The 26,114-nt window shown below is 36.0% G+C and overlaps 1 protein-coding gene across 19 annotated transcripts in view; it reads right to left on the minus strand.

The window, feature by feature from the left end:
* Positions 1-26,114, minus strand: part of TXNDC16 (thioredoxin domain containing 16) — a 125,150-nt gene that overhangs the window by 22,303 nt on the left and 76,733 nt on the right. For 8 of the 19 annotated variants that reach the window (XM_072761572.1, XM_072761585.1, XM_072761566.1 and 5 more), the window contains 7 exons: positions 16,663-16,786; positions 12,925-13,068; positions 12,194-12,253; positions 9,972-10,140; positions 9,484-9,620; positions 2,559-2,643; positions 657-795 (listed from right to left, as the gene is read on the minus strand). In XM_072761572.1, the coding sequence (XP_072617673.1) occupies positions 657-795; positions 2,559-2,643; positions 9,484-9,620; positions 9,972-10,140; positions 12,194-12,253; positions 12,925-13,068; positions 16,663-16,786 (858 nt within the window). The remainder of the gene's footprint in view (positions 1-656; positions 796-2,558; positions 2,644-9,483; positions 9,621-9,971; positions 10,141-12,193; positions 12,254-12,924; positions 13,069-16,662; positions 16,787-26,114) is intronic. The other 11 variants (XM_072761574.1, XM_072761568.1, XM_072761577.1 and 8 more) reach the window with 3 other exon arrangements.

A 26,114-nucleotide genomic window follows, 5' to 3' on the forward strand; every position in this document is an offset into this window, starting at 1 on the left:
CATTTATAAATGCTAGCTATGTTTAATATAATGCAAAAACAACTGAAATTGAGAAATACAAGTTACCCTTGAATTCACTATTTTCAAAAGACGCAATGGAAAAGGTTTTTTATAACACACCATTTTGTTCTAGAACTGTATAAGTAAGAATACACACTCACATTTGTTGAACGTTCACCAGGGACCAAACATGACAAAGAACACCATACACATCTCTCTTAGTCTTCACAATTAAGTCTCTGCAGCAGGTGCTATAACCACCTGCATCTTACCCATACCGAAAGTAAGGCACAGAGACATTAACAAAGAGCCAGTAAGCAATCAGGCGAGGATCTGAAGCTGAGTAGTCTGACTTTCCAGAGTCTGTTTGCTTTATATATACTAAGTTTCAGCCTACATTAAGTACTTCAACTGGCCATCAATTACACTAGTCTCAGCAGTAAAAATAATCCAAAGACATGTAAACTTTTGGCAGTGGACTAGGAAAGCTGTATGCACAATGAGTGAACAATAAAACAGGGCAACCCAATGAATCTTCAGCTCACAAAACATCATGCTTTGTGCTGACAAAAGCTGGAAAATGGTGTATTAAAAGACTATTTTTAATTGGTCTAGATTTTATTTCAAGTAATATCCTAATTATAAAATATACTCACAAATGTTTCCAGTAATGCATTTGTTATTATTTGAATTATGTCTTGTGCATGGGAGTTAGCTAATGGAATGCTCTCTATTTTGCCTTCTTTGTGTCTGGACAGCAGCAGGGCTGGAAGGGTTGCAGCATACTTATCTGACCTACGGAGAAATGTGGTATTAAGATTTCCAATAAAATATAGCAAGTCATCAAAAACATAAACAATTAGGCCAAGAGGTCAGAGTGAGAAGCAGCAAATGGGGAAGACCTAATACTAAAGAAATGAACTCAATTTCCAGGCAAACTTATCTTCTCTGTGAGGCTATCTGAGAAGTTCAGGAGCCTTGACAACCTAGATTAAAAGAAAGCAACAGATAATAATCTAGCCAAATTTTTTTTTCCTCCAGACAATTTACCCATCAAGAAAATTTCTAGATAGGATTAGAACATAGTGCATGATTCTCAACCTTTTTGGACTGCTCATTATAGTGCTGAGCAAGGAGACAAGCATTTACTAGAAACCTATTATTTTCCAGGCACTCTTTCAGGTGCCGTTATTATTCATTTAATCCTCAGACCAGCCCTATAATGAGGCCACTATCACCTGCATTTTATAGATGAGGAAACCAAAACGCATAGAGTGATAGATGGCAGAGATAGGATTCAAACTGAGGTGCCCCAGATACAAAGTCTATGTCTTTCTGCTGTAACCAAGCCCAAATCTCCTCCTTCTTACTTTTGCTAATGAAAAACAGAAATCATGAAATTAAATAGAAAAAAATGCTTCGTGTCAAATGACCAGTGAGGTAGTCACATTTATATCATGAAAAATCTCAATTGATGCTACAACAAAGTACAGACATTATAATACTATGAAACATTAGTATAGAGTCTAATCTTCAAATTACCTGGCAGACTCTTAGGTATCAGTTCTTTATATATAAAATATACTCTGAAAATTACTGGTCTAGCTCTTTGGATCAGAGCTAAACGCACAATGACAGCAGAGTAGAAGATAGTGGGCAACTGTCCATGTGTCAGGTGAATAGGTCTCATATTTTCTAAAGATCTGGAGTTCACCATTTTCAAAAGTCCCAGATTTCATGGATAGAAATGGAGCTTAGTCATCAAGCGCATATGTCACCAGTGTTCAGGATGAAAGATTTAAGCTCAGAAATCACAATTAGGAATATTATAGTCAGAAGGTAAGCAAGACAAATTATTGGGGCGCACCAACTCCACTTGCACTGAAAATAAGCCATTAATGCAGAATGTGATTTACATATTTATACATATTACATATAAGCATAGTATATATTTACATATATTTACATATATTAGTATGTATTGTGTATGTATTAATAATCTCCAAATTTTCAGTTCAGTCCTTCATTCTGAAGCAACTGCAATATTTGGTAGTTCACAAGAGTCCCACATTCTACAGTAAAGCAACTTAAAATGGCAAAAAAAAAAAAAAAAAAAAAAAAAGCACTGATTAAGTTATATGTTTGCTTGCAATAACTTAAAATTGGGTAGAGCTCCCAGATATAGTTATATCACCTAAAACTCTGGTAGAAATATGAGAAAATGCTGATTTTTATACATACCTTGGTGGCAAATCAAAACCCAGACACTCAAGAAGTAACATTCCTCAAACTATGATTAATTCCAAAGAACCAAAACAGCAGGTAATAGAACCCAAAGAGAAAATTTTTTATAGGAAGATGAAATAATATGAATCCAAGGTTGCCCCTCTAGGGACTCTAGCCTAAAGCAAAAGAATATCTAAAAATTCTAAATAGCCAGGTGGTACTTCCCAAAGTTATAATGCTGACCTATTTTCTTTCATCAACTGTGTAAAGACAAGCAATATATTACTTTGCAAACTTCTTCCTTTCTAAAATTAGAAGACCAATTAACTTACAGTATCAAAACATCTTCTTCAGAATAAATTCCAGTGATAGCATATCCTTTTAGGTAGTTTCCTGCTTCAGTGAAATCTTCTTTTGCTACAAATACATAGACAAGACAAACATTTGAAATCTTTAAAGTTATATGTGCTATTCAACTGATGAACAGATTTATAAATGGTTGTGATTTATTATTAATTATAAAGATAAATATTTACAGGTAGATCTTATAGAACTTAGTGGTTCTAAAATAAATCTGTGCTCTTTATGACATTTGATTACTGCAGAAATGTAAATTGATACAATGCAATTATTATTCCCTAAACAAATATACTCTAAATATGATTTATCAGATTTATAGCACTCTAATCATACAGAGTTACTAATAAAGACTTACTGCTTTTTAATATTCTCCTAAGGTAAGATAAGTGGAGATAGCTATCCTATACACAACCTGGAAAGAGAATCAGGTATATGAAACGATGCACACGTTGTCATCACAAAATCTAAAAGTGCCTACATGCACAGAAAAAAATAGAAGACTAGAAGTATCTCTGCAGGATCCTGCAATTAGGGATTTGTGTCTTTTTATATTTCCTATATTTTCTGTAATGTGTTTTTGTTACCTTTGAACTTTGATTAATTTGTGTATCAGTCTTTTCTCATTTGTTAGGATATGGATATTAAAATATTACTTCTGTAGTTTTCTGAATACATTTTCATAAGTAATAGTATATCCTGGATCATGTTAATGACTATTTTATAACCAAGAAGCAAGTCTGAATTAAACAGCCATAGATTAATGAGACAAGAACCAATGTAAACCTATATAAATGGTATATTCTTGTCAAGTGAAGGCAAATGATAACTCAGTTCACGGCATGGAAGGTTCGTGGCAGTTCAAACAGAAAACTAATGATGGAAGAATTGAATCATAAAGCACCTAGTACTCTAGACATGCTGAACCCAAAAGATCTGTACCTAAATAGTCAGTACTATATTCATGGGTGAGCATCAACACTGTTAGCATTCAGTAATCACAAGGTTATATTCCTTAAAAAGGATGCATATTTTTCACAAGATTAAGAACCACTGCAGGAAAACCAGTCTACTAAGTGGCACAGTCAGTAAGCAGGCTGCACTGAGACCTCATTTATAATCATGAATTTAACGTGAAACTATTACCCCATGAAAATATTTTCCTTAGCCTGTGTTACCCAAAGCAGAAAAGATTCATAAGAAAAGTAAACAACTAAAGGGATGCCTGGGTGTTTCAGTTGGCTAAGCCATCTGACTCTTGATTTCAGCTCAGGTTATGATCTCAGGGTTGTGAGATCAAGACCCATGTTGTGCTCAGTGCTGGACATGGAGTCTGCTTAGGATTCTCCCTCTCCCTCTGCCTGTCCCCTCAAAAAAAAAAAAAAAAGAGAGAGACAGAGAGACAGAGAGACAGAGAGACAGAGAGAGAGAGAGAGAGGAGAGAAAGAAGAGAAGAAAATAAACAATTAGAAAGCACTGTGTCCTATACTTTCATTTCTAAGAGAAAATAGTACTAAATCTGGTCAATAATTGATGATCATTACCTAAAGCAATGACATAATGGATTCTGTTTCAGCTTATTCTCTTTTTTGATAAATAACAGTGAAAAATTACACTATTTCCATATAATTTCATTATACAGAAGCCTCTCTATTCATGAATATGTTTGTTAAAAAGGTCTTCATAAATCCACTTGTTCATAAATCCACTTGTTCATAAATCTTGTTATTTGTGCAATGGAAGCATTTAAACTGTAGACCTCAGATACATACCCATTTCCACTAAATCAGACTGTCAATTTTCCTCTGAACATTTCCTCCTTGGTGAAAACTACACATATGTCATAATACACTGCAACCCCAAGTATAAGAAAATAATCAGTTAATCTAAATAAAAAGGTTTTTAAATCACAACAAATATATTTGGGACATAATACTAATGGTGACCTATAAGACTTAGTTGTGTAACTATCAACATGTTTTAATTGCATAAAATAAATACATTAATTTAACAATACTACTCCCCCCCTGCTATCATGTTACTGAATCCTTACATTTATACACACACATATTTACACATACTATACATACATCTATTTTTTAGTTCTACCAACAAAGGAGTTAAGAAGCAAGAATGCTCCAGTAATTAAAAGCAAACTCCTAGATCTTGGTTTCTAAATTCAGTGTCCCACTAAAAGGAACATAGACTCTTGTTTGAGAACTGATTCCAAGAATGAGACTGGGAACATTTTGTGCCAAAAGGACAAAGTCAGAGAACGATGGAGACATGTCAAAAGGACACAGGAATCATACTGAAGGGGCTCCCACTGACCAAATCTGGGACTTATGTGAACTATATTAGTATGTATATAGAAGGAATAAGTAGTTAGAAATTTTCCACTTGGCAACCATTATAGCTCTTTCAAGTAATGGACTCTAAAACTGGAGTGCAAAAGAAAGCATAATGAGAAACAGGACATTTTCAGAGTTTTAAATTCTATCCCCACAAGATATTTATTAATTACAATGGAAAAAAAGTATCTTTCAAGTAAGATACAACATTGGACAAAGACATTTTAGCCCTCCTGGAATCCACATTATATTAATCTTTAAGTCATTAGAATCTACATGAACAATAAACCAATATCTGATACAAAATAATTGCTCAGTATATGTTACTGGTTAGCTCTTATAAATAAAATACACATACATAAAAATGTTAATGAATTCATAATAATAGCCTTTTATTGTGAAACATTTTATCATTCAGTAGATGTTGAAAGTAGAGTAAATACCACATGAACATCTGCCAAAAACAAAAACAAAAAAGAGGAGGTTCTAATACCTGACTGAAAAGTCTGGGAACAATCAATTTAGTAAAAAAAAAAAAAAAAAAAAAAAAGCATCCTATCCAGATTACATCATTCTGGCACACCAGAAAAATCTCTATGTTGTTTGACATTATCCTTTTTTAAAAAATTATTCATTTGAGAGAGAGCACTCATGCATGCACACATGTGAGTAGAGGGAGGCAGAAGGGGAAGAGGTGGGTGAGAGAGACTCCAAGCTGTGCACAGACCCTAATGCAGGGCTCCATCTCATGACCCTGAGATCATAACCTGAGTCAAAACCAAGAGTCAAGTGCTTAAAACCAACTGAGCCACCCAGGTGCCTTATACTTTTGACCTTTGTTGAGAGATAATTATGTGTAAATCTTATCATTTGTATAGAACTATCATAAAGTATACTGTTCCCTATGGTGATATCTTATATATATATATATATATAAAAAGAAAAATCCCTCTCTGCATTTACAATCAGGGAAAAGTTTTCTCTGTGGGTGAGTCAGCATCCTAACTTTTATGTTCCCATTTATTATATGATGATGACAAGACAGCAAAAATTTCATCTTCCTGTTTCCGACTGCTGCCAGATTGCTTAGGGTTAAGTTTTATGATCAAGCACTGGGTGTTATACTATATGTTGGCAAATCAAACTCCAATAAAAAAAATATACAAAAAAATTAGAAAAATGTAAAAAATATTTGAAAGAGAAATATATAATGCAAAAAAATTAAAGGTCAGCAATAATGATAACGAGTCTGTAATATGAGACTATAGAGGCTCATATAGAAAAAAAGGTAACAGAAGAAATTAAAAGCAGTCGTAAGGAGTCAAAATCATTGAAGAGGTCTTTAATCTTATAGATTCTAATACATATATATATATATATTTTTTTAAAGAACATCTTCTCTAGCTCTGGGGAAAATAAAACCAAAAGAAGCATATTCCATGTAGACCAAAATAACTAAAGAAATACTAGTGAAGCATAAAACAAGCAACAAAAACACAAATAAGTTTATTTATTTATTTTTTTTCACAAATAAGTTTAGACAATATGTATGTATAAATGATTAAAGTTTAGCTGGAGGAGCCAACAGGCAAAAAAAAAAAAAAAAAAAAAAGATAAGAAAATGTATAAAATACAATCAAGAGAGTTGACTCAATTACATATTCAACATGTATTATAAACCTAATAGATTAGAGGGGTGCCTGGGTGCCTCAGTAAGTGTCTAACTCTTGATTTCACCTCAGGTCATGATCTCAGAGTCCTGGGATCAAGCCCATTATCAGAGTCTGCACTCAGTGCAGAGTCTGCTTGTCTCTCTTCCTCCCTCTGCCCCTCCCCCTGCTCAGTCTCACTCTCTAAAACAAATATATAAATCTTTAAAATAAAAACTAACAGATTAGGTATCAACAGGGAGATAAAAGTGAATAAAACAGAAAAAATCTGGATAGCTCTGGTGGCTCAGCGGTTTAGTGCCACCTTCAGCCCAGGGCGTGATCCTGGAAACCCGGGATTGAGTCCCACATCAGGCTTCCTGCATGGAGCCTGCTTCTTCCTCTGCCTGGGTCTCTCTTTCTCTCTCTCTCTCTCTGTCTCTCTCTCTCTTTCTTTCTCTCTCCCTCTCTGTTTCTCTCATGAATAAATAAATAAAATCTTAAAAAAAAAACATTTAAACAGATTATATACACACATACAGACAGACATGGATTTAATATGGTGATGGTAGAATGAACTATTCAGACAAAAATAAAGTTGGCCCCTAACCTCATATCATGCACAAAAATTCTAAATACTTAAAAACTTATATAAAAAATCAAAGAACACAATCAACAGAGTAGAAAAGCATCCTATGGGACAGAAGAAAATATATGCAATTCATATATATGATAAGAGGTTAATTTCCGGAATAAATAAAGAATTCCTACAACTCAACAGCAACCTGATTTAAAAATGGGCATAGGACTTGAATAGACATTTCTCCAAAGAAGATATACAAATGGCCAACAAGGACATAAAAAGATGCTCCATATCACTACTTATTAAGAAAGTGAAAATCAAACCCATGATCAAATCAAAACCTCACACCCATTACAAATGGCTACTATCAAAAAAACAGAAAATAACAAGTGTTGGTGAGGACCTAGAAAAATAAGATCTCTTGTATACTCTTGGTGGGAATATAAAATGGTACAGCCACTATGGAGAACAGTATGGTAACTCCTCAAAGAATTAAAAACAGGACTATCATATGACCCAGCAATTCCACTTCTGGGTATATATCCAAAAAAACTGAAAGCAGGGTCCTGAAGAGATATTTGCACACTCATGTTCACAGAAGCATTATGCACAATAGCCAAGAGGTGGTGAAAACTGCCCAAGTGTCCATCAACAAATGAATGGATAAATAAAATGTGTTACATGCAATGCAATATTATTCAGCCTTTAAAAGGAATGGAATTCTTTTTATTCTATTTTTTTATTTTAAATTCAATTTGCCAACATATAGTATAACACCTAGTGCTCACCACATCACAAGGGAAATTCTTTTTTTTAGATTTATTTTAGAGAGTGCAGACTCTAGGAGACTCCTCTCTGAGCTCAGAGCCCCACACAGGGCTCCATCTCAAGACTGTGAGCTCAAGACCTGAGCCAAAATCATGAGTCGGGTGCTTAACCAACTGCGCCACCCAGGGGCCCCTAAAAGTAAAATTCTGACCCATGACACAACAGGAATAAACCTTGAGGACTTCGTGCTAAGTGAAATAAGCCAGCCAACAGAAGACAAATACTGTATGATGCCACTTATAGGAGGTATCCAGGGTAGTCAAACTCACAGAGTTACAAAGTAGAATTGAGGTTGCCAGGGGCTAGGGAAACAGGGACACAGAGAATTGTTTCACAGGTACAGAGGTTCAGTTTTGCAAAATGAAAAAGTTCTAGAGATTAGCTGCACAACAATGTAAATATACTTGACACTAGCAAACTATATGCTGAAACAGGTTAAGATGGTAAATTTGTTACATGTATTTTATCACAATTTTTAAAAAAGAAAAAATATTTAAAGAAGGAGACACTATAAATTAGAGTAAGAAAATACTATAAATTAAAGCAAGAAGAGGGGATCCCTGGGTGGCGCAGCGGTTTGGCGCCTGCCTTTGGCCCAGGGCACGATCCTGGAGACCCGGGATCGAATCCCACATCAGGCTCCCGGTGCATGGAGCCTGCTTCTCCCTCTGCCTGTGTCTCTGCCTCTCTCTCTCTCTCTGTGACTATAATACATAAATAAAAGAAATAAAATAAAATAAAGCAAGAAGAAAATTCAGGTGAATATTAATTAAGAAGGATGACAGAGATTTTCTCCAATTGAAATCCACTGAAGAAATCTCAAAATCAATAAATTTGAAAACAAAATTTAAGCCACTAAACATAAAATTATTAAAGCTAAAAACCAAACTAGGGGAAAATAATTGAAACAAAATAACAAGAACCTAATATCCTTAATACATAAAAATTTCATAGTAATTCATTAGACAAGCACTAAAATCCCATTTTTAAAAATGAATAACATATGTAACACATAGTTTACAGAAAACAAAAAGTTATCCTCCTATTGGGATTCGATACCCATTAAACAGTCTAAATTCACACAGATGCATAAATAAAAATATTCTTTATGGCAAAAAGAAAAAAGGGAAACAACAGATGTTATTTGTTGGAAACAATTAAGTAAAATTATGATATATGCATCCAAAAATACAGTCATGATGCTTTTGAAATATATTAAATCACCCATGTACTATTAAATAGAAACAGCAAGATACTAACCTAGATACACAATATTAGCCCGATTACAATAAAATATATATAAATATGCAATACACAGAAGAGGGAAGGAATTATATCAAAATTTAACTCTAAATAATTTTAGATATTTTTCTTCTAATTTTTTAATTTTCAAAATTCTATCATTTGAGTTCTCAATAATTTAAAAAGATATTAATTTACTTTTTTTAAAAAACTAGCAATCAAGTTTTTAACTTACATAACTACTTACCTGTTGTCATGTTTGGGCTAAATAGTCCCAGCACTGACACACTAGAGTAGGAGATCAGGTCTTTATATAATTCCCCACTTAAATATTCTTCTGCTTCTTGTACAGATGTTATGTTCACTGGGCATGAAATCCTGCTGCTGGGTGAATATATAAGTATATTCAAAATTAATTTTTAAAGATAGTTTTCAGCTTACAAAAGAATAAAATATATTGATGTTAGCAAACACTATATTCCACAGGATAAATATCTGACAAAATAAAGACAACTAAATACTATTCTAATAATAATAATAATAAAATCACCCTCATTAAACAAAATTTCTATCTCTCTAAAAGTGAAGAAATGTGGATAAGCTCTCCCCACCAATGTTTATCTTATGATCTCAATTCACTACTCCTTATCTATTCAATGTGTGTCAACAAAGTATGGCAATTAGAAGGTTTACAGACCTCAAAATTTAAGTCTTAGGGAGAAGCTGAATACTTACAGCTGGATAAATTTTAGGAGATCTTCAGTTCCTAGCATACCAACATAAGACACCGGATTCTTCCCTTCCTTGTACATCTTTACAACAGGAAATTCAGTAACATTTTGCTTGGTACATAAATCAGACCAATCTGCACAGTTCACTCTAGTGAGTAGCATAGTGGATGTGCCTAAACAAAAGGAAATGCACATTTTATAAATATTAATGTAGGAAACTCAGTTGTGTAGACTTGACAACATTTTTTAGCCCATTCTTATTTTAACCTCTCATCAGCATGAACTACTTCCACTGGAAACTCTCTTCCCTTGATTTTTGCAACCCCTTCCCCTATTTGGCTTATTTCCCCACCTCCTTTGCTGCTTTTTTGAGTCCCTTTTGCATGTTCATCTGCTAGTAGAGTCTAAGATGCCTGCAGTATTACATCCCCCTATGCTTTATCAATGCAGGAATTTCAAACAGTGTTCCTAATTTAAAGGAAAAATAAACAGATTCTCTTAGCTACAGATAGTAGGTACGTATATAAAAACTTGACATTTGCTGCCACCTTGTGACTGAAATATTCTTCACCGTCTTAGATGAAAAGTGGCTTTTTCCCATGTAGCCAATGTGCAAGGTTACAGGACTGAACACCCAAAGTATTACAATATTCTCCTAATTTACAAAGTTGTAGTATGGGCTTCAATGTAGATGCAAAACAATTACCTATACTATGTGTCTCTAGGGGCCAGGGAGCCTCTTTAGTTGATCATCAATAGAGAAGAAAGTAAGGGACTCTGTTCCCATTTTCATTTGGTATTGACAAATGGGCTAGGTGGGGGGTTAATTCTATTATTCACAGCATTATCTAGTTATTCCTTCATTTATGGTTTATATTTACCACCCCTTTTTCTTTCTTCTAATTTTTTGCCAGTGTGGCTGGAGAACCAAAAAGAAGAAATTTATATCTTTCTATAGATTGCAACTACAGAATCTGAAATCCAGTGGTAGGCAAATAAGAATTCAAAGAGAATCTGAAAGAGAGTAATAGGATTTGCTTAAAAAAAAAAAAAAAGATTAGGAATCACATTATCTGTAGACTTAATCACATCTTCACTTGGGTAATGAAATAATCAGAAGTTGGATCAAACATTGTTGAGAAATGAACTGAGGAAAAATGGTTCAAAGTGATTTTTTAAATCTCTGATGTTTTTATTACCACAGAACATGTTATATTTAGGATTGACTTTCTGGAATTAATTTCTTGAGTTCACAAAAGTTCCCAGTATATAAGTTGTATACTAGTAGACATTTTCCACTAAATTCTACAGTATTAACTTATTCATTTATTCAACAATTATTAAACATCAAGTATTCTACAATTTAAGGCAATATACCAAATCCAGTGAGCTATGTATAAGGTATGCTACCTACTGAAAAGAACTTACTAAAAATTGAAAGAGCTTAAGCTAGTGCCCCCAAAAAACTAAATGGTGGATACATTCGTAAAATAGCTAAAAGAATAAGCCTTATTTAACTAGAATCTCTAAGGAAAAAAACAGTAGGAAAAAAATCATATTTCAGATATGAAGCATGATACATTCTGACTTATTCAAATGTTTATAAAACATTATCCTAATCCAACATTATTTCTCCTTACCTCCTCCCTATGTCTTTGCTGGGATGACAGGATAGATATTCTGAGTTCAAGTCCATTCTTTGAATTCTTATTTGCCTACCACTGGAGCATATTTTCATTGAACAGTTAAAAGATATTGACTATTAAGATCCACTGGCTATCCAGTCCACAAGGAGCTAAATGAATAGCTTCAAGAACAGAGATCTTACATGTTTGGTTAGACTGTGAGACAGAGTCTTATTTGCCACATTTTGTTTAAGTATATTTAGTATTTATTTAATAATATTTAATAGTTACTGGCTCAGAGTAGGCTCTCAATAAATATTTACTGAATGAATTCAGCCAAAAAGATTACTAGATTAACTGTGGCCACAAGTACTTAATACATAGGCTCTCTACTATATATACTGAACACAGTTCCATGAAGAGAGCCAAAATGAATGCTTCTGAGCCTCTCTGAAACTCATGGTTCATTAACATAACACTGGAGACACAAATATAATAACGTGAAATTTTAAGTGGTTTTCTTCATCTTTAGCATGATATGGTTTTACAAATAGCTACAGCTGAGAATCAAGAAAATAAACATGCATATCACATTACATACCTTTCAATTTAATTGCCAAATCGATATAGGATTGCAGAAATGCCATGGATACTGCTTGCCCTACATTAAAATAAAAATTCAACAAATATCGCAACACGCATATCTCTCCAAAGCATCCATACATATACATTAACAAACACAGATTTATAGGGCTTCCCAAAATTGTTACTTCTTCATAAGAAATATTCTAATATACAGTACTCAATATTGTACACACATTCAAGAGGATTCCAAAGGCAACTAACTGTCTATACTTATATTGCAAAGAATATAGTTGAAGGGCTATTATTTGAAGGTAAAAGCAATATATGTCCTATAGATCCATAAGAACAGTTAATATATTAAAATCATTAGCTGGGGCGGGGGGGCCTGGGTGGCTCAGTCAGTTGAGCATCTACCTTACACTCAGGTCATGATCCCAGGGACCTGGGATAGAGCCCCACTTTGGGCTCCCTGCTCAGTGGGGAGCCTACCCTCTTCCTCTGTCTGCCTCTGCCTCTGCCTCTGTCCCTGTTTGTGCTATCAAATAAATAAAATCTTTTAAAAAAATCATTAGCCTGAATCATAATAATTTTTCTAAATTAGTAAATCCTTCAAAATGTGCAGTCTACCTGGAACATATGAAAACTATGTCATTTGACAACATGCAATATACAGAATGCAAAAATAAAATCTGCCAACTTTAAGTGCTCTAATGTGTAATACTGCCTCCTCTGAAGGCTCATACTCACAACCAGCATAGAAAAGCACTATGCTATCAGAAGCCACTACTGTCGTGTTAAATGTCTCTTCTGTTAGTTCCACAGTGAGTTCCAAAGGTAAGGGTCTCTTCCTATCTCTGTAAACAGTTTCTGCCACTTCATCATCTTGAACATCTAAAATGTTCAAAAATAAATTAATGTACATATAAATGCAAAACTAAGATAAATACAAATTTCACTGGATGACAAGCACTCTGATCAACACTAGGGAAAATAGTAAACAAAACAGACATTAACAGAAAATAGTAAACGAAACAGTCCCTGACCACATGGAGCTTCTATTTACAGAAAAGTGAGACAATAAACTGATCACTGAATAAACAATAGTTTCAAATTGTGCCAGTTTAAGGAAAGAAAATGATACATGAGAGATTGTAATAGGGAAATTTAGATTGGGAGATTCAAAACCTTCCAGCTAGAGAATCCAAAAAAAATGTCTTAGGCAAAAAGAAAAACATATACAAAGGCTATAAAACATAAAAGAGCTTAGCATATAGCTTAGCATATACTGAGGGAAGGCAAATTTGACTAAAACAAGATAGGACGAAGGAGTAAATGGCATGAGAAAACTCTAGACTAGGCAGTAGCTAGATCATAAGGAGCCATACGAGCCAAGAATTTTAGATTATAAGTACATCAAGTTATATGGATTCTGAATATATAAAAACCTATCATTAACTCAGACCAACCAACAAACCAGCAGACCCATCCATTTATCCACCCATCCATCCATCTATCCACCTATGCCTGGGGTAAAAAAACACATTTTGCATTTTTAAATATTCTGTTGGAGGTTTGTACAGATTATATAGAAAAACTGAAAGGATATCTAACTAACTTGATTAGAAAGACAAAGTTTCCTAAAAGAGTTGACACTAGCTGAATATTAAAAGAAAATAAACTTAGGTAGGCAGTGAAGGAAGGCAGTGTAGGCATACAGAGCAAAGGGAACAGCATGTGCAAAGGCACAGTGGCATGAAGGAGCATGCAAATGAAAATGCAAACATTGATTGGCTATCTAGTGATATCAAAATTACTATTAGTTTTTAGATGTAATAATAGCATTATGTTCTTTTTTTTCCCCAGGGGGAGAGAGAGAGAGAGAGAGAGAGAGAGAGAGAGAGAGAAAGCAAGTGAGTACAAGCTAGGTGGAGAGGGGGGAAGAGGGAGGTGCAAAGAGAGAATCCCAAGCAGGCTCCATGCTCAGCATAGAGCTCAACATAGGGTTTGATCTCATGACCCTGAGATCATGACCTGAACTGAAATCAAGAGTTGAGATACTCAATTGGACTAAGCCACCCAGGTCCTCTATTATGTTCATTTTAATTTTTGTGTTTTTTTAATTCAATTCAATTTAATTAACATATATTCTATTATTAGTTTCAGAGGTAGAATTCAATGATTCATCAGTTGCATACAACACCCAGTGCTCATTATGTTCATCCTAAAAGGAGAATCCTTATATTTCTGAAATACATAGGGAAATCTTTTTGGATAAAATAATGTATTTGGGATTTGCAAAAAAATGATCAGGAGTGGGCAGTGACTAGAATAGGAGAGCCATGGATTGATAGTGGTTGGGTGGGTCCAGGTAATGGATACCAGGAGATCTGTTCTATTATCCCATCTACTTTATGGTAAGTTCATAATTCCTTATAATAACACAGAAAGAAAGATGAATGGAGGAAAACAGTTTTTAAAAAGTATTATTTTCATATGATTTTTAATACTATAAAATAAAATACTAGATCTGAATTACAGTATATCTCCACAGGTTTCTGCTGTGTGACTCTAGTCAGTCACATAACTCTCTGGGCCTCAGTGTTCAAATCTTAAACATTAAGAGTTGTACAACACTAACTTAAAGGAACTTAAAAACACCACATTCCATGACACTAACAAGTTAGAACTCCAATACCAAAATTTAAAAAGGCCTATTTTCCTCACATATTTTCCTTATCCTTCCAGTCCTTTCTTACTTCTTAACCCATTCTTGTTCACTTCTTCCAACACTTCCTTTCTCTCCTTTCTATTCTCTCAATAAGCTGTCACTTTAAAATTGATCCACTCTTTTTATCAATATATACACACATGTGAGTTTAATATCTTTTCCATATTGTCCTTTTGTAGAATTCAGTCCACTTTATTCTGATTCATTCTGTGTCCATTTCCTTTGAAGGACATTTTTCTTTGTGTTGTCCTCTCACATGGTAACAAACTCTTTCCTATACTGCATATTTTTCCTATACAAATGGAATAAAACAAGGGGAGTATTATGTGGACATACACTATTTTGGGCCAATATGAATTACAGACCTAGAAAAGTAAGACCAAAAAAAAAAAATCCCACAACAAAACAAGAAACAAAAGGCAAAGCTGTATAAGGAACCCTAGAACTAGGCTGGGGAGAGAAGGCAGGCAGAGAAGAAAGAGAAAGTCACACCACATGGCAAACCAAGGGGATATGCCAATAAGGAAGTCTTGAAACAAGCACCTCCCACTAAGGGCAAAACCTGATTAAGTGGATAGAGGGACAATTCCCTTGACTGGAGGATAGAACATATGAAGCATGATAGAAACAGAGCCAGGAGAAAGAAACCAAAACACAGGTCTATGTAATGACAATACTACGGAGAACTCTGGCTTAAAACATGAGCAGTTCCAACTTCTGCATATTAGAAAAGAATTAGAACATAGCTCAAACCAAGAAACTGGTCACTGGTAACCACTGAAGCTCAAAGCCCTCATTAAATTTATAATATAGATTCTGATCAAAATAATGAATGGATCTCACAAAAAGAATATGTAAATTACTCCTTTCTTGGTGCTTACAATAGTACTCTGTAAAACATTCAAGTATATACTAAATGCAATACAAAAATGAACAATACATAATCCCTACTTTAGAGATATTATAGACTAGTGGAGAAAAAAGTAAGTGAGCAATTACAGAATAGGATTAATGTTGCGAAAGAGGTATCAGTAACAGTAATGATCAAACATAAGATTTCAAGTCCGAATGCTTAAGTTCTAGTCCAGGCTCCACCACATGCCATTTGTGCAACCTTGGGTAGGTTACTCAACCCTGCTAAAACAGATTCTTCTGCTACAAAATGAAGGTGACATCAGCTAACTTAGAGGATGACAAAGTGAATAATGTGTAGGAAAATAGCCTTGAAACCATAGAATACTTCAAAAATATAAGGAATAAGTACAATAAAAAGAAATGTAACATGTTAAAAAAAGAGGTTTTAAAATGTTACTGAAATTTACTCCCAAATTGTCAACAATTAGACTTCTTTACAACTACAAATACAACAACATTTATTAGAATTTCATTTCCTAATAGGAAAAAATAAAAATAAAATACCATCTATCTATCTATGTGGTCCTGGGTCATTTTTAAACATGGAGTAGACCAGTAAGGCTGAAAGAATGGATTCAGAAGATAAATGCACAGATGCGGAAAGCTGGAAGCCTAGCATGTAACAATGAAAGGTATCACACTAAATAAAATACAGCATCCTTACCTTTTCCACCAAATCAACTTGACAAAATGTCATTCAAAATAGGTTTCTCCAAGTTACCTGTAGTCTTGAATGTCAAAACATTCTATGAGAAAGTTAATTCATCTAAATTTCACTGATCTTATGGGTGACGAGTAGGAATGAGGGTTGGAAGGAGAAAGAGCATTGCAAAATGTATTACCCATATTTGGACTTTTCGTGTCCTCATCTTCATCTTCTTGAATTTCTTCAATGTGCACATTACTTTCCACATGGGATATTAGTGAATCAATATCATCTAACACCAAAAATTCCACTGGCACTCCCTAGAAATACATTCATTTTTAAAACCACAACTAAAAATATAACAGCAATTTAATAAAAACATTTTACTTGTTTGACACTAAAATGAAACTAAATCTTTGAACTTCAGTTTTAAAATTAAATGAAACAGAAAAAGGAAGTTAATTCCAGAATCATAATGAAAAGTTTCCAAAACACACTTTATATAAAGATAGTGTGCACTACTGAAAAAAAATGGCAAAAAAGAACTGAAAGTTTCACTTGCTTCTTGTCCACACTTGCATTATATTGAAGTCTGAAACATTTCACACATAACAGCATGTCCTACTTTAATATAAAAGGAATATATATATATATACATATTTATACATGTGTACACACACACACACACACACAAACTTAATTTAAAAAAGGGCCAAACAAAACTATTTTGATATTCCACAGAAATTCAAAATAATATCCCATCCTAAAATAATTCCACTAAAATTTAGCTAAAAACATAAAACTACTACCTGCCCCCAGGTACTTTAAGAATACCAAACCTAGTCCCATAAGATTATTCCACCATTACAATTTCTTTCGCTAATATCCAACTATCAAGTAAATTAGAATAAGGTTATAAAATAACTGTGTTTGTTCTCTGATCACATATCTTCATCTTTTTAATATTAAAAAGTGAGTAATTTTTTACTTCTGCAGAAATAATACCAGAGTTAAAAAGTAGAGCAAGTAAAGTCAAACCAAATTTGTTTGATGTATACATAGATATTGTGGTAGTAAACTTTTTTATTCAAATATAACATTCACACAGGAAAGAACAAAAACTGTAAGTGTATAGTTCAATGAATTTTTACAAAGTTGATACACTTATATAACTACTACACAGGTTAAGATACAGAACAGAGGAAGGGGGGCAAGATGGCAGAAGAGTAGGCTCCCCAAGTCACCTGTCCCCACCAAATTACCTAGATAACCTTCAAATCACCTTGAAAACCTACGAATTCGGCCTGAGATTTAAAGAGAGAACAGCCGGAATGCTACAGTGAGAAGGGTTCACACTTCTATCAAAGTAGGAAGATGGAAAAAAATAAATAAATAAGCATCCGAGCCCCCCCCCCTCCGCCGCCCCTACCGCAAGGAACCGGGCTAAGGCCGGGCGGGGAGTGCCCCCACGACAGGAAAGCCAGGAAAGCCCAGTCGCGGAGAAGCAGAAACTTTACCAATCTTCCCGGAGGGAAAGGCGCTCGCAGGGAGCTTGGGCAGGATCCCAGGAGGGGCAGTGATGCCCTCAGGGTCCAGGGGCACTAACAGAGGAACTGCAACCCAGGGGAGAGCACCGCCACACACCGCAGGCAGAGCTCCCTAAAGGGCTGGAGCGCGCCCGGCAGGGTCCAAGGAGCAGCTCAGGCAGAGGCTCTGGTGGCGGCTGCACAGCTCCGGGAGCGTAATTCCAGTGGTGCAGGCCCCGGAGCCAAGGGCGCCTGGGGACACAGCCCAGGATCCTGCGTTCCCCCGGGACAGACGGAGGCTGGGAGGACACAAGGCAGCAAGGACACTTCTGCTGCCAGGCAGCCCTGAGCTGTGCAGATTGGCACCCCCGCCCCCAGAGCATCCAGGCCCCTGCAGACTGGGACCTGCAGTAGTTACTGCAGGAGCTGACTCCAGAGCTGGAGAGCTGGCCGCCGCCACTGCTGTTGTTCCTCCTGATGTCACCTTGTACCTGGGATTGCACAGGGGCTACACAGGATAAACAGCTCCCACTGAGCCGTGCGCCTGGCAGGGGGCTGCGCAGCTCCCCCAGGTGCACACACCTGAGAATCAGCATAGCAGGCCCCTCCCCCAGAAGACCAGCTGGAAGGGTAAGGGAAAAGCAAGTTATTGACCAAGTAGCACTGGAAAGTTCGAGGGGAAGTTGAGGGATTTACAGTATATAGAATCAGAGGATACTCCCTCTTTTTTTTTGTTTTCTGTATGTTCCTCCCCCCCTTTTTTTCTCTCTTTTTCTCCTTTTTCCAGTACAACTTGTTTTTGGCCACTCTGCACTGAGCAAAATGACTAGAAGGAAGAACTCACCACAAAATAAAGAATCAGAAACAGTCCTCTCTCCCACAGAGTTACAGAATTTGGATTACAATTTGATGTCAGAAAGCCAATTCAGAAGCACAATTATAAAGCTACTTGTGGCTCTGGAAAAAAGCATAAAGGATTCAAGAGAGTTCATGACTGCAGAATTTATATCTAATCAGGCTGAAATTAAAAATCAATTAAATGAGATGCAATCCAAACTGGAGGTCCTAACAATGAGGGTTAACGAGGTAGAAGAACGAGTGAGTGACACAGAAGACAAGTTGATGGCAAGGAAGGAAGCTGGGGAAAAAAGAGAAAAACAATTAAAAGATCATGAGGAATGGTTAAGGGAAATAAATGACAGCCTCAGAAGGAGAAATCTACATTTAATTGGGGTTCCAGAGGACGCCAAAAGGGACAGAGGACCAGAAAGTGTATTTGAACAAATCATAGCTGAGAACTTCCCTAACTTGGGAAGGGAAACAGGCATTCAGATCCAGAAAATAGAGAGATTCCCCTCCTAAAATCAATAAAAACCACTCAACAGGGATCCCTGGGTGGCTCAGTGGTTTAGCACCTGCCTTCAGCCCAGTGCGTGATCCTGGAGTCCCGGGGTCAAGTCCCACATCAGGCTCCCTGCATGGAGCCTGCTTCTCCCTCTGCCTGTGTCTCTGCCTCTCTCTCTCTCTGTTTGTCATGAATAAATAAATAAAGTCTTTAAAAAAAAAAAAACTCAACACCTCGACATTTAATAGTGAAACTTGCAAATTCCAAAGATAAAGAGATCCTTAAAGCAGCAAGAGACCAGAGATCCCTAACCTTTATGGGGAGAAGTATTAGGTTAACAGCAGACCTCTCCACAGAGACCTGGCAGGCCAGAAAGGGCTAGCAGGATATATTCAGGGTCCTAAATGAGAAGAACATGCAACCAAGAATACTTTATCCAGCAAGGCTCTCATTCCAGAATAGGAGAGGCAAAGAGCTTCCAAGATAGGCAGAAACTGAAAGAATATGTGATCACCAAACCAGCTTTGCAAGAAATATTAAGGAGAATTCTGTAAAACAAAGAGGAAGTTCAAGGAAACAATCCACAAAAACAGGGACTGAATAGGTATTATGATGACACTAAATTCGTATCTTTCAATAGTAACTCTGAACGTGAATGGGCTTAATGACCCCATCAAAAGGCCCAGGGTTTCAGACTGGATAAAAAAGCAAGACCCATCTATTTGCTGTCTACAAGAGACTCATTTGAGACATAAGGACACCTACAGCCTGAAAATAAAAGGTTGGAGATCCATTTACCATTCAAATGGTCCTCAAAAGAAAGCAGGGGTAGCCATCCTTATATCAGATAAATTAAAGTTTATCCCAAAGACTGTAGAAAGAGATGAAGAGGGACACTATATCATACTTAAAGGATCTATCCAACAAGAGGACCTAACAATCATGAATATTTACACCCCGAATGTGGGACCTGTCAAGTATATCAATCAATTAATAACCAAAGTTAAGACATACTTATTTTTTTAAGACATACTTAGATAATAATACACTTATACTTGAAGTATAACTTGAACACAGTGCTTTCTACAATCAACAGATCTTCTAGGCACAACATCTCCAAAGAAGTAAGAGCTTTAAATGATACACTGGACTAGATGGATTTCACAGATACTTACAGAACTTTACATCCAAATGCAACTGAATACACATTCTTCTCAAGTGCACAAGGAACTTTCTCCAGAATAGACCACATACTGGGTCACAAATCAGGTCTTAACCGATACCAAAAGATTGGGATCGTACCCTGCATATTTTCAGACCATAACACTTTGAAACTAGAACTAAATCACAAGAAGTTTGGAAGGATTTCAAACAAACACATGGAGGTTAAGGACAATCCTGCTAAAAGATGAAAGGGTCAACCAGGAAATCAGAGAAGAATTAAAAAGATTCATGGAAACTAATGAGAATGAAGATACAACCGTTCAAAATCTTTGTGATACAGCAAAAGCAGTCCTGAGGTCCCCCTCATCACAATACAAGCATCCATCCAAAAACTGGAAAGAACTCAAATACAAAAGCTCACCTTACACCTAAAGGAGCTAGAGAAAAAACAGCGAATAGATCCTACACCCAGAAGAAGAGAATTAATAAAGATTCAAGCAGAATTCAATTAAATAGAGACCAGAAGGACTGTGGAACAGATCAACAAAACCAGGAGTTGATTCTTTGAAAGAATTAATAAGATAGATAAACCATTAGCCAACCTTATTAAAAAGAAGAGAGAGAAGACTCAAATTAATAAAATCATGAATGAAAATGGAGAGATCACCACCAATACCAAGGAAATACAAACGATTTAAAAAACTTATGAGCAGCTATACGCCAATAAATTAGGCAATCTAGAAGAAATTGACACATTTCTGGAAAACCACAACTACCAAAACTGGAACAGGAAGAAATAGAAAACCTGAATAGGCCAATAACCAGGTAGTAAATTGAAGCGGTCATCAAAAATCTCCCAAGATACAAAAGTCCAGGGCCAGATGGCTTCCCAGGGGAATTCTATCAAATGTTTAAAGATGAAACCATACCTATTCTACTAAAGCTGTTCAGAAAGATAGAGATGGAATACTTCCAAACTTGTTCTATGAGGCCAGCATCACCTTAATTCCAAAACCAGACAAAGACCCCACCAAAAAGGAGAATTGTAGACCAATATCCCTGATGAACACAGATGCAAAAATTCTCAACAAGATACTAGCCAATAGGATCCAACAGTACATTAAGAAGATTATTCACCATGACCAAGTGGGATTATCCCCGGGACACAAGGCTGGTTCAACACTCGTAAAACAATCAATGTGATTCATCATATCCACAAGAGAAAAACCAAGAACCATATGATCCTCTCAATAGATGCAGAGAAAGCATTTGACAAAATACAGCATACATTCCTGATCAAAACTCTTCAGAGTGTAGGGATAGAGGGAACATTCCTCAGCATCTTAAAAGCCATCTACGAAAAGCCCACAGTGAATATCATTCTCAATGGGGAAACACTGGGAGCCTTTCCCCTAAGATCAGGAACACGACAGGGATATCCACTCTCACTACTGCTATTCAACATAGTACTAGAAGTCCTAGCCTCAGCAATCAGGCAACAAAAAGAAATAAAATGCATTCAAATTGGCAGAGAAGTCAAACTCTCCTTCTTCGCAGATGACATGAAACTGTACATAGAAAACCCAAAAGACTCCACCCCAAGATTGCTAGAACTCATACAGCAATTCAGCAATGTGGCAGGATACAAAATCAATGCCCAGAAATCAGTGGCATTTCTATATACTAACAATGAGACTGAAGAAAGAGAAATTAAGGAGTCAATCCCATTTACAATTGCACCCAAAAGCATAAATTACCCAGGAATAAACCTAACCAAAGAGGTAAAGGATCTATACCCTAAAAACTACAAAACACTTCTGAAAGAAATTGAGGAAGAGACAAAGAGATGGAAAAATATTCCATGCTCATGGATTAGAAGAATTAATATTGTGAAAATGACAACGTTACCCAGGGCAATTTACACATTTAATGCAATCCCTATCAAAATACCATAGACTTTCTTCAGAGACTTGGAACAAATCATCTTAAGATTTGTGTGGAATCAGAAAAGACCCCGAATAGCCAGGGGAATATTAAAAAAGAAAATTATAGCTGGGGGCATCACAATGCCATATTTCAGGTTGTACTACAAAGCTGTGGTCATCAAGACAGTGTGGTACTGCCACAAAAACAGACACATAGATCAATGGAACAGAATAGAGAACCCAGAAGTGGACCCTCAACTTTATGGTCAACTAATATTCGACAAAGCAGGAAAGACTATCCACTGGAAAAAAGACAGTCGCTTCAATAAATGGTGCTTGGCGGGATCCCTGGGTGGCGCAGCGGTTCGGCGCGTGCCTTTGGCCCAGGGCGCGATCCTGGAGACCCGGGATCAAATCCCACATCAGGCTCCCGGTGCATGGAGCCTGCTTCTCCCTCCGCCTGTGTCTCTGCCTCTCTCTCTCTCTCTCTCTATCATAAATAAATAAAAATTAAAAAAATAAAAATAAAAAAAAATAAATGGTGCTGGGAAAATTGGACATCCACATGCAGAAGAATGAAACTAGACCACTCTCTTGCACCATACACAAAGATAAACTCACAATGGATGAAAGATCTAAATGTGAGACAAGACTCCATCAAAATCCTAGAGGAGAACACAGGCAACACCCTTTTTGAATTTGGCCACAGTAACTTCTTGCAAGATACATCCACGAAGGCAAGAGAAACAAAAGCAAAAATGAACTATTGGGACTTCATCAAGATAAAAAGCTTCTGCACAGAACAAGAAACAGTCAACAAAACTAAAAGACAACCTACAGAATGGGAGAAGATATTTGCAAGTGACATATCAGATAAAGGGCTAGTATCCAAGATCTATAAAGAACTTATTAAACTCAACAGCAAAGAAACAAACAATCCAATCATGAAATGGGCAAAAGACATGAAGAGAAATCTCTCAGAGAAAGACATAGACATGGCCAACAAGCACATGAGAAAATGCTCCGCATCACTGGCCATCAGGGAAATACAAATCAAAACCACAATGAGATACCACCTCACACCAGTGAGAATGGTGAACATTAACAGGACAGGAAAGAACAAATGTTGGAGAGGATGTGGAGAAAGGGCAACCCTCTTGCACTGCTAGTGGGAATGTGAACTGGTACAGCCACTCTGGAAAACTGTTCCTGTTTGGAGGTTCCTCAAAGAGTTAAAAATAGATCTGCCCTACGACCCAGCAATTGCACTGCTGGGGATTTACCCCAAAGATACAGATGCAGTGAAATGCCGGGACACCTGCACCCCAATGTTTATAGCAGCAATGTCCACAATAGCCAAACTGTGGAAGAAGCCTTGGTGTCCATCGAAAGATGAATGGATAAAGAAGATGTGGTCTATGTCTACAATGGAATATTACTCAGCCATTAGAAATGACAAATACCCACCATTTGCTTCGACATGGATGGAACTAGAGGGTATTATGCTGAAGTAAATAAGTCAGTTGGAAAAGACAAACATTATATGGTCTCATTCATTTTGGGGAATATAAAAATTAGTGAAAGGGAATAAAGGGAAAGAGAGAAAATGAGTGAAAATATCAGTGAGGGTGACAAAACACGAGAGACACCTAACTCTGGGAAATGAACAAGGGGTAGTGGAAGGGGAGGTGGGTGCAGGGTTGGGGTGACTGGGTGATGGGCACTGAGGGGGGCACTTGGCGGGATAAGCACTGGGTGTTTTGCTATATGTTGGCAAATTGAACTCCAATTAAAAAATTAAAAAAAAAAAAGATACAGAACATTACCAGCACACCCAGAGGCCATATTTTCTTGCCTTTTCCTGACATTACACTCCCCTAAAGGTAATCACTATTCTGACTTTCATTACCATCTATAAATTTTGCCAGTTTTTGAATTTTTATAATAGAACTATATATGGCTTATGCTCTTTTTGTGACCACTTCTTTTGTTCAAGACTATTTGTGAGATTTACCCATATTACATTTAAAAGCAGTTTATTCTTTTTCACTGATGTATTCATTATATGAGTATACTAGTATGTACTGTATGTATACATGTATTTGTTCACCCATTCTGTTGCTCATGGATATGTGTTATTTCCAGCTTGGGACTATTATAAATACTAACTGCTAAGAACATTACTGCAGCTATCCTTTGGGGCACATGTATACGCATTTCTGTTTGCCAATACTTAGGAATGAAATTGGTGATTCATATGATACATGTAGCTTCAGCTTTAAGAAGCACTGCCAGATACTTTTCCAGTTTCCGTTGTACCAATTTTCACTCCTAGCAGCAATATACAAAAGTTCTTGTAATTCCACCTTCCTGAAAATACTTGGTATTATTACTTTTTAAATTTTTAGCTATTCCAGGTGTGGGGGTAGTATGGTATCTCTTGTGGTTTTATTTGCATTTCTACCTACAGTTTATCTGCTAATTGGATAGAGGAAATGCATCTTATGATGGAGAGAATTAGCTGTCTCCACCTTAATTCAGTAATCAAATGTGGCATCATTAAGTGAGAAAACCAGACATCATCCACATTAGGATAAGATAAAATGCAAATAAGTCAGCATTGTGAAGTATTCTTACCCGAAATGTTTAATAGAGTTAAGCAACCTAACTTCCAGTTTTTAGAAAACATAAGGGTACAGAGAAATAAGGCAGACAACAGCAAAAGGAAACAGACAAATCCAGAATATGGAAAAACTGGTCCATTTATCTAAAAGGCACTATCATGGAAGAAAAGGAGAGGGAGAATTAAGACATTAGGAGATTTAAGAAACACACCAAATGTAATTCATAATCCTTAACTAAATTTTGGTTCCCCAAAACCATCTATAGAAAATAATTTTAGGATGAAAAAATTTGAATATGAACTGGCTAGGAGATTAGGCTATGATATTAAAAAGTCACTGTTAATTTTGTTAAGTGTGATAAGATTGTGATTATATACAGAAGAATAACTAATTTTTAGAGATTCATGTTAGGTATTTATGGGTAAATGTCACGATATCTAACATTCTTTAGAATGTTTCAGAAAAAATTATAGGTGAAGCAAATATAAAATATTAATTGTTGAATCTAGGTAATAGGTATATGGTTGTTCATTCTATTTTTCTACTTTTAGTTTGTTTGATTTTATTAAAAACACTGAAAAAAAGGAATTAAAAAGGGCTTTTAAAAACTTAGATACTAAGAAAGATCCTAAGCATTAATATATTACTCGTAATACTATGCTAAAACACAAACAACTCTTCTCCTTAAGCCTTCTGTATCTGTGTCCTCTCAGCCCAGAATACTCTTTCCCCACATAACCACAGGCATATTCCTTTGCTTTAGTATTACTAAGCAGTGAGGTCTTCCAAGACTACTCTCTCACCTTACCTTGACTTTTTTTCCATTGTCCTTAACACCATCTGACATTCTAGCTACACTGGTTTTGTATTCGTCTCCTGCCAATAGTATATTAGCTCCATGAGGGCAAAAACTTGTTTTTGTTCACTGCTATGTCCTTAGAGCCTAGAACTGAGCCTGAAACAAAGCAGGTACACAATAAATACTTATGGAAAGGATGAATGGATGAATATTAGTATTTATTGAGCACTTATGAATGTATTGTACCTTGTGCTAATTTAGCACT

Source organism: Vulpes vulpes, chromosome 6, assembly GCF_048418805.1.
Source record: "Vulpes vulpes isolate BD-2025 chromosome 6, VulVul3, whole genome shotgun sequence".
Taxonomy (NCBI): Eukaryota; Metazoa; Chordata; class Mammalia; order Carnivora; family Canidae; genus Vulpes; species Vulpes vulpes.